Source organism: Anneissia japonica, unplaced genomic scaffold (genome assembly GCF_011630105.1).
Source record: "Anneissia japonica isolate Jap-2015-1 unplaced genomic scaffold, ASM1163010v1 scaffold287721_len753485_cov172, whole genome shotgun sequence".
Classification (NCBI taxonomy): domain Eukaryota; kingdom Metazoa; phylum Echinodermata; class Crinoidea; order Comatulida; family Comatulidae; genus Anneissia; species Anneissia japonica.
The window spans coordinates 236,544-247,284 of NW_022699480.1; the positions used below are offsets into that span (position 1 = coordinate 236,544).

The 10,741-nt window shown below is 36.9% G+C and overlaps 1 protein-coding gene across 1 annotated transcript in view; it reads left to right on the forward strand.

Moving 5' to 3' along the window:
- The first annotated feature begins 226 nt into the window (after window positions 1–226).
- The window catches only part of LOC117102968 (flocculation protein FLO11-like), a 12,736-nt gene continuing 2,221 nt past the window's right edge, over window positions 227–10,741 (forward strand). Inside the window, exons 1-4 of the mRNA XM_033243420.1 lie at window positions 227–350; window positions 8,990–9,642; window positions 10,036–10,124; window positions 10,383–10,416. Coding sequence (XP_033099311.1) covers window positions 227–350; window positions 8,990–9,642; window positions 10,036–10,124; window positions 10,383–10,416 — 900 coding nt within the window. The remainder of the gene's footprint in view (window positions 351–8,989; window positions 9,643–10,035; window positions 10,125–10,382; window positions 10,417–10,741) is intronic.

The following is a 10,741-nucleotide window of genomic DNA, read 5'->3' on the forward strand; positions in this document are numbered from 1 at the left end:
AAGTCAGCGAAAATGCTACTCCTCCCGCGTCCCATTGCATATCAATCACCCAAATCCAATGCTGTACAAAAAACAGGTACCCATATTTAGGCCGGTTAACAGGCACAGGAAACCGGATATCGTTGCAGTAAAAAGGCATTTCTTGAAGCTTAGACACAAAGATAACTAAAAAAAAGTAGAAATCAGGAAACACAATTATTATATTGAATGTATTGTATGTAGAGACATGCCTGAGTGCTCATTGGAACAGGAAATGGACCGGCGACCGCGATTTATGCTGTGCAGTCCGACATTTATAGGCTTGTCATCCCTGCCTCAACACCTCGCACAAACTTACATCAACGAGGTTGGTAAGTTGACGACATAATTAAGTTGTGGCTTTAGGATTATATCAGGAACATTATATAGGCATTGTATCAGATAGGACTGGCACACCAACCGGGAGGAATAATCATAATGCGATCATTGATTTGTTAAGAAAGGATAGTCAAGGCCAGTAATTTAGCTTTATCAACAAACAGTATGTGTATGGTGGGCAGGATAATTCAGGTGCATGTGGCTTATATAAGGATTGTATTGTGTTTAAAACCATACATACCGTACTCAGTAAGGGATCCATCAATTTGAAATAGAGGAGGCCCAGAGAGGGCTTTTCACAGATGGAAGGTCCTCAGCACCAAAATTGATAATTATGGCACCTATAACCGGAAATGGCACTCTCAGGCTCACAATTTTTTTCTCGTTTTTAAAAAATTAAATGTTGAAAAGCTTAGGGAGAGGGGGAGGGAGAAATTTATCTTTAGCACAAAAATGATGATGTGACTTAGGCTTCATGATTTCTGGTAACCATTATTATGTCAACAACTTGCAATTATCATTGGAATACTTATAAGCATATTAACAATGACAGAAACAACATTACTAAATCTGAAATAGTGTATATGCCTATATTACATCATAGTAAAGCATGATATACTGGCACACACTGATGCTAAATCCCAATGAAATAGTATAATATGCTTCGTTTCCTGGTACGAAATAGACCTATTGTACACGTGTGCGTCGTAAAAAGTCCATTGTATACAGACATTAATGCACTTCCTGGTTGTGTTTCAATTTTGTGAAAGAGAAGGAGTGTGTTTGTGTGTGTGTGTGTGTGTGTGTGAATTGTGTTGCACTCTATCATATTCCGTATTTACTCGAATAAACGCCGCTTTGAATGAACTCCCCTCCAGAGCCTCATTTGGAATAAACGCCTCCCTATAATATTATTTATTTTTTAATAAACGCCCCCTAAATACCTGTAAACAAAACTACTGGAAGCATCATCATTCTCCATACATTTTATTAATGTTCTACTCCAGTAGAATTACATTCTGTCAACCTGGTTGTCAATGTCTTTATGATCATACAAAAACACATTTTGGCCGTACTTATGCAGTGAAATTAGGTGATTATACGTACGTATTCATTTTACGCCAACAAATAAACGCCTCCCTCGAATAAACGCCCTTTCAAAACCCTTTAATAATAAACGCTGGGCGTTTATTCGAATAAATACGGTTCTATTTAAAATTTGGGTCTCTGGTTTAGTATATTTCGTAACCTGCAAATGCTGGTGGACCGCAAAACACTCTAATTACATCTTTCCCGTGTTTGCACTAGGACATGGGTGATAGGTTGAGGCGATGTATAGAGTAATTGACAGTGAGGGGAAATAAGAGTAATTGAGCTTGGGTCTAACAGGGCGAAAAAGGTAAACATATTATTAGTTTATCGTTTATTTCGTTCTGATAAACAGTAGCCTGTACATCAAAAGGATGGCACACACAATAGGCCTACGTAAGCCGAATACTAGGCCTACTAAAACTAAAATTACATTAAAATATGACCACATAAGGAAGGCATTGCAGATTCTTTAAAGCCGGTTACTCACTGCGTGCGACGAAGAACGCACGCGAAGACGCGGACCCAACGATCGTCTTTTTAATGGGGATCCGTTCAGATTGCCACTGACAATCAGCAGACGGCGTTGCGTCGTCTATTGCTCGCCGGAAGCAAATGTGGATACGTCGTACGACGCAGTGAGTGTCCTGCTTAATACAACTAAATGTTATACACTATTTTAAATAATTCTACATCCTATGCAGCAATATTAATGTCTTATGTTAAAGATAAAATAGGGCCGAAGATAAAATCACCTTTATTCATCCAAAAAGGGATACTCATTTGCTCGTCAAATCCGTACAAAATGTATGTGAATAAATGTGTATAGGGCCTATAAAAATTAAAAAAATAAAACAAGACAATGTCATTTGTGTATTCGCATTATTACTACTACTACAAAAACAATAGAAACTACAATAGCAGCAGCAAAACGTATAAATATATGGTTTTATTACAATAAAAATATTTTATTACAATTATTATTATGTTACACTTAATTAAAATACCAGCTGCGACTTCAGGCAGCCTCACACCCCCACATACCTCAGTTGAGTTGAAAAGAAAATTATATTCAAATCTGAGAGTGCCATTTCCGGCCAATGATGTAGAGGTGCCATATTCATAAATTTTCAGGCCTCAGTCCCAAACATGATAGGGTATAGATCCTCTATCTGTGAAAGTCCCTCCTTGGGCCTCCTCTATTTCGAATTCCTGAATCCGCATCTGGACTTAGAGTGGAAGAAGTTTGACTCCGTGGCCTGCGGCTAACATCTGGGGGGTGGGGGGATTATTTTCTCATAGCAGACCTGATATGCAATTATAATTTATAAAATCACAACATTAACGGGTAACGCTTCTATCCATGTACTTGCTATTTTTATTTAAATGCTCAGTATATTTATTACAAATGTAAAAATTGTGTGGCCTTGAAATGACAGACAGACCGATGGGAGCAATTAATTTTGCTAGCCAATTTCACAATGTTAATTTTCCCCCTTTTAAAAATGAAATAGGCCTTTGAGCGTAAAGTGTCAAGCATTATCATTGACGGTGCATTATAATATCGAAAAAAAACACTGTCCTATTTAATAACATAGAGTAACTAAATATTTAAACTTCACTTGTTAATAAATTATACCAATAAAATACTAAAGGTAAAACATTTACCAATAACAAAATTGCATATATCTATTGGCTTTTATATCCAGACCTGTCAACCCGTACGCATTCACCGTAAGTCTTACGCATTCCAATAAAATTTTACGGTATTACGCAAACACCGGCAAAACTTACGCTTATCCTAAAATTTAAGTAAATTTTGTTTTCAATTTTTTTCAATTTTTTTGTTCAATTTGTAATGAATACTATAACTAACACCATTCATCATAACATTCTACCCCCATGTTTCAATAACTACTGTATCTGAGATCATTATAAACTCACTAATATCGATTAGATATGCCATTTAAGCCAAAGCGTCCAGGCCCCCTGGACCCCGACCTTGGCGGCCCCTGGACCCCAGCCATTGTTCATGCCTTCGGCACTCATTAGGTGTCACCCGATCTTGAAATTTCTCAAGGTTGACAGGAATGTATATCAATTACACCAGCGTTATCCCAGCATTTGGACTCTTAACAAATCATCAAGTCAAGTGCTCGTTCTCTGTGTACACTTATAACTGTTAGGCTCTTGTTAGTTAACGTTGCTGGTATTGATCGTGCAGTAGCCGACCTTCCCATTTACAAACCTTCTATTTTACGAACGTTCGGCCGATGACGTCATCGCTAGATTTATTCATCTAGTTTTTGCTATTTTTATTTATTTTTAGGAAAAACGAATTACAAAGGTCATTAAAAAATGCATTATAGTACTAGTTATACAGTACATTTCATAAATACATCGTACTACTTTAGGCTTAGAAAAGTCAAACCAATACATGATGTAAAATAATCAAAACTAGCCAAAATTCAGGCAGGCATTGCATGTTGCTAGGCCTACCTTTTCTAGGCTAATTGCAAGGCTAGGCAGCCTATACCAGGGGGGCCTACCCTACTCTGTCTTATGGTTACCTGCGGTCTAAATGCACTGTAAATCGAATCAGCTAGTTCGAGTATAAATGTATGGTAACATCAACCTTTTATCCTTTTAAGAATAAATCACTTTTCGGATATTCAATAAGCATCTATATTATTTGTTTTTCACTGTCAAAAAACGATTAGCAAGCTGCTCTATTTTTAGAAGATGACATCAGCAATTACCCATCATTCAACGCCACAGGTACCAACCAAAACCACATGTTTGGAAGTCAGGAAGGTCAAAAAATAGGAACCGTTTCTTTTTTAAAATTATACAAAAATACCTTGAGTAAATTACATAAATAATAAGCCAATGTTTGTTTACTAATTTGCTACAAATTACGGAGAGATGCCTGCTAAAGTTAGCAGAGAGCTGCTGCTAGGCCCAGCTAAACCTTGGCTAAACCCCCACTGTATGTTGAACAGTCAGCCTATTAGTGACATGGAAGATTAGGTCGGTCTATCCATGGAACGATTTCCTTAGCCTATTATGAATCGATATTTAATATTAATTTGTCTTGCATTAACATTTAATTGATTCTTCAACGATTTCTATACATGTTTATTGAACAATTAAATGCAAAATTAAGCCTAGATGTTGGTAGGCAGGCCTAGTTATAGGCTACAACTTAGCGTTTTTAAACTTGAGGGCGCTATTTTTACGAACTTCTCATTTACAAATTTTCTCAATTACGAACTGCTTTCAGCCCAAGGTGTACGTAAATGAGAAGGTCGACTACTGAATAAGCGACTGCCCTGCGTCAACTTCACTAAAGTATGGCGAGCCGAGTTGTTATTTAATCGTAAATAGAGATAGGCCTATCTTAGTTTTAAATACAGATAGGCCTATCTTAGTTTTAAATAGAGATATTTTAGTTTTAACTAAGATATCTCTGTTAATAGAGACATCTTAGTTTTAAAGACAGATATCTATATTAAAAACTAAGATATATCTATTTAAACTAAGATATCTCTATTTAAAACTAAGATATCTCTATTAATAGAGATATTTTTATTAATAAAGATATCTTAGTTTTAAATAAAGATATCTTAGTTTTAAATAGAGATATCTTAGTTTTTAATAGAGATATTTTATATAATTAATGCTTGCGGTACACCACGTAGATAGTTCTGAAAAGAACTGTTGTTGTTGGTTGAGAATATCTCGACGTTTCGGTTGACTTGCTTCAAACGTCTTCAGGAGAATAATATCTGCAGCGATCTCAAACAGGGAAATACTTATATGTTTGAGTGATGAGACTTGCTGCTGATTGGTTGAAAACTAAACAAAGGCTGAGCCTACCAGTGAAAAGCTATACAAAAGCTAAAATTCACGGTCTGAATAGAAGGGCGGGGCGTGGCTAGAAAGCCAAGACAGTGGCATTGTTCTAGCTGGGGGAAGGAAAGCCAAAAAAATGGCATAGTTTCCAGTGTAGAGGGAAAGATTTGGCGGGAAAAATTTGGTTTAGTTCCGGTTAAACATGGACAACCAAATATCGCTGATGACAAATCCAATATCTTGATGTACTGTATCGTGTTTGTGAATTTCTATAGCTTCTCTGGTCCGTCTGGAATGCCAAGATGGTGCAGTGGCTATCAGTTCAGATTTATCCCAACATACACGATGTTGTTGTGTGTGGGAGTGCATGAATATAGATGACTTCTGTTGTTCCACTCTCCTGGCATGGCCTTGGTGTTCCTTGAGCCTGGTGTGGAGATCACGACCTGTTTCACCAATGTAAACCTTTCCGCATTCGCATGGTATCCGATAAGCTCCTGGCTGGCTATTTGCTGGTGGCTTATCCTTGTGAGTTTGAAGAGTCCTTGATAGTTTGTTGGGTGCACTATGAAAAACTTTAATATCGGCTAGTTGTAGAATGCGTTGAATACGGTGAGAAAGCGGTCCCAAAAATGGTAAACATACAGACTTTCTAGGTTCCGTGTCATCTTGGCTATTGCTGCGTTTGTGTATTTTCAAATCTCTCATGTGATAACCGTTGAGTTTCAGGGCTTCCTTTACATGTTGCATCTCTTTCTGGATGGAGTTGCGGTCACTGATGCTTTTTGCTCTTCTGATAAGTGTGTTGCAAACTCCTTTCTTGGTAGATGGTAAACTGGTAGAGAGTAAACAAAGTAAAAGAAGGTCGTGGATCTGTTCGGGGTTGAGTGCTGTTCTGTCTTGGAGAGTAGGGTCCTCTTCTAGACGATGTTTTGCTATAAGACAAGCCTGCTTCACCGGTACAGGTACCCTACCAGTACAGATGGCATGACCAATTCTTTGAACAAACTGAAGGCACGGCCATGGGATCTCCTTTATCCCCAGTCATTGCCAACATCTCCCTCGAAGAATTCGAACAGCTGGCTATTCATTCCGCCACCCGACAACCCAAACTTTGGCTACGATACGTCGATGACACATTTATCATTTGGCAGCACAGCAAGGTGCACCTAGATAGTTTTCTAGACCACCTGAACTCTCCTGGCATGGCCTTGGTGTTCCTTGAGCCTGATACGGAGATCACGACCTGTTTCACCAATGTAAACCTTTCCGCATTCGCATGGTATCCGATAAGCTCCTTGCTGGCTATTTGCTGGTGGCTTATCCTTGTGAGTTTGAAGAGTCCTTGATAGTTTGTTGGGTGCACTATGAAAAACTTTAATATCGGCTAGTTGTAGAATGCGTTGAATACGGTGAGAAAGCTGTCCCAAAAATGGTAAACGTACAGACTTTCTAGGTTCCGTGTCATCTTGGCTATTGCTGCGTTTGTGTATTTTCAAATCTCTCATGTGATAACCGTTGAGTTTAAATATAATATAAAATTTCAAAATGGCAAAACAAAGGTTTTCATAGTTGGTGGGAAAGGAATTTTCTTTTTCATTAATCTTCTTTGATGCAATTCTAATTATATGTTTAAGTAGGGGCCTCTATAAAATACCAGGGTCTGTGAAAATACGATCGGACATGTGCAGGACTGTTGCAAACATGTGGGCCATTGTGGATTAAAAAATGCGGACGTACGGTAGCAAACCTTTCCTAATAAGAATTCTATTACTTTATACATTTTTAAGGTGGGTCTTATACAATATCCGGTACGCGATATCTTAGGCTAGTAACAAAATATATTTAGCATGGAACACTTAGGATGCTTTGAGATTTGAGTCCGCCGTGTAGGTAAAACTAAAATCTAAATTTTTGTTAAAGGCCATCGTGGAGGATAATTTTCTGACTAGATCATTTGTTTTTTTAATCAAACAGAATTAAGTCTGTGAACGAAGTCAGTCCTGGTCCAAGTATTTCATATCATATAATTAGTAAAAAATAATCCCGTGACGCTCTTATTCTATTCCATCCTATCCTAGGATCTAGAATTAGAACATTACTCGAGACGTGAGAAAGTCATTACACGTCGACCCACGAACTAGAACACAGTACTGTAGCATTAAAAATAAATCGAACTTTAGCAGAATAGAAGTGCGCCATCCCTCAGTGGCGCATCAATCCATTGTAACTCTATTTATTAAAATAAGGTTTCAACTACGATCGCATGACTCCATGGCCAGCAAGAATAAGTTGTATTTAACATGTATTTTCATAATTTCTGCTAAAAAAATTGACCAACTTGACTGGATAATTTTGAACACATGTGAACTTTACCGCAATTCAACACATGTGAACTTTAACAAGAAATATTTTCTATAAAAAAAAACGCCGCAACTTCTATAGCTTATTTAATTATTCAATTTGTGTATACTCTACAGCTACTTCCAAATTTATTCTATGTGTAAATTTTGTTATCGTATTTACGTTAGCTGTTTCAATAAATAAATCTGTAACTGTATTTTCCTATAGAGCAACAGATATTGTAGAGTTTACATTATTGAAGCTATGGTATTTTTTTTTATTTGTAGGGTGTTGCGAAGTACCTAAGTAGAGATCTGGGAATAAATTTAAACAATTTCTTTATTTGGAAGTAGCAGGCGTCTTCCAGATAGAGTTGTGGAATACAATTTTAAAATGAGTCCTTACAGGCTTATGTACTGGTATATTTTGTTGAACAATAAGCAGGTTTGAGAAACATTGATGAACATCATCATCATTATCAATTAATATCCATGTGAGATCTGTTATACATTTATGTTTCTTAATAATTGGAACAATATTCTTATCTTTAAACTTCCTAAATTTATTTAAAACTTTACAAACATACATTATCCATGCTTCTGTCATGTGATCAAGTTTGGGTAAGCACTTTATATCACTATTTTGATATTAATTGTTTATTCATTTAACAACATACATATTGGCAATAGCAAATATCATAGGGCTTATGTACTGGTATATTTTGCTGAACAATAAGCAGGTTTGAGAAACATTGATGAACATTAATTAAGATTCATGTGAGATCTTTTTATACATTTACGAACACAGATGAATTGGCTGTAAAGATTGCCAAAATAGAGGGTTTCAACCCGCTCGAGTTCTCATTATATTCCATCCATATATAGTTTCCCCGTTATTTCATACCCTCTTCGCAGCCGCTTTTTGGTTCTTAAAACGTCTTAACAGCCGCTATTTGGTTACTGAGACGCCTTTTTGGTAACTGCACATGCTCGACATGGCTTGATAACGTCACTTACTTCCAAGCGCATGCTCACTGTGTTTTTTTAATAATTAACGGACGTTATTTGGTAACTGCGCATGCGCATTTGCTTAATTCGGAATTCCCACTTCTTCGTAGTAAAAGCTACCGCTACCTACTGTTTCTTAATGACTATTTCCTCTTGATCGTTACAGCCTAAATGATGCGGCGTGAAAATCGAACTTCAGCAGAATAGAAGAGGGCCATCCCTCAGTGGCGCATTAGTCTATTGCAACTATATTTATTAAAATAAGAATTTAACTACGATCGCATGACTCCATGGCCAGCAAGAATAAACGTATTTAACATGTATTTCCTTAATTACAGCTAAAACAATTGAAGACCAACTTGACTGGATAATTTTGAACACATGTGAACTTTACCACAATTCAACAATGACCTCCAAAATTGCGAGTTGCTTACTTATAGTGTTAGTAAATGTATATTCCACATCGAGTCAAGCAAACACTACAACAGCACCAACAAATTATAGGCCTATCACAAACTCTACAACTTATATAAGCACGATTAATGCACAAACAACCGGTCTAAATACCTCAGGTCTAAATGCGACCACTACAGATGTAGAAGAATACAGTAAAACTGGGATTGAAACTCAATCACCTCAAACCAGCATTGCGTCTGTGACGATGTCTAATTTGTCCACATCTGTGATGACTTCTGGTTCACAAACACCTGCGCCGAGTTCTGATTCAACACCGACTTTCATAACCACAGAGTATAAAACCACTCAGTCTCCGCTAATCAGCAGTAAGTTGCCGGCACCTGCTCCGAGGTCTGATTCAATACCGACTTTAATAAACACAGGGTATGAAACCACTCAGTCTCCGCTAATCAGCAGTACGTTTACGACGTCTGATTCACAAACAACTAATTTGACCCCAAGTGTATCAACGACTACGGATAAGCCGAAGACGACGTTTAATTTTAACACAACCAGAAATGAAACCCCAAATATGGTAAGGTTGAAATTGACTAACACATGGTGGTGTCCCGAATGTCCAACTAGGGTTTGATGAGATAGTTGGGTTAGCCCAAGGAATCTAATGGCTGAGGACAAGACGAAATATTCGTTTTTAAGCCCATACTTCAAAAATAATTAGGCATTAGGCCTAGTATAACTACAGACCCAAATATAACCGATAGCAGAAAACTAGCGACAGAATACGGCTATAATGATATTATTATTATCATTACCATTATAACCATCATCAACATCACTATCATCATCAATTATCAGCATCATTATTATTATCATTATTGGTATTATATATTATTATTACTATTGATATAATAAGAATCGGGTATGTGCAACAAACAGATCATCAGATATTTTTCGGTTTTTTTTATAGCTTGAGATTCAACTAAAAGAAGCATATATAAAAAGTTTTTTAAATATGAGTTTATCTGTCAAGTGTGATGACACAATATGTGATAACAGGTAAATATTATCCATACCATTTTCATAAATTCTTTTTAACACATCCAAAACCGGTACGCAATAGCATCACCAAATTAAATCACACACACACCCACCCACAGCCGTTAACACTGTTAAATTACAGTATATATATATATATAAATCATCAACGAAAGGTAAAAACAGTGTTATAATAAAGGACATGATGTTACACCGTGTAGCATAGCTCTCAGCGAATGTTGTCCTTAAATAAATGCATTGTGTAATAAAATGCCTCAGGCAGGATTCAAACCTGCGACCCCTCGCTGTCAAGGCGAGCGTCATCAACAATAAACCACAAAGGCTTCATTGTTAAACAGATTCAAATAACCGCCAGCTACATTGTATTACACAATGATGGTGGACCTCGAGAGAGCGTTAAGTACCATCATGTCCTTTAATATAACACTGTATTTACCTTTCTTTGATGATTTATATATAATTTAACAGTGTTAACGGCCAGCTTGATTATTATTATATGTTACTATTTATTTCCAGCCGTACTTAACGCCTTCTCGAGGTGCACTATCATTGTGTAATACGATGTAACTGGCGGTTATTTGAATCTATTCAACCATTATTATTACACTGTATTTACC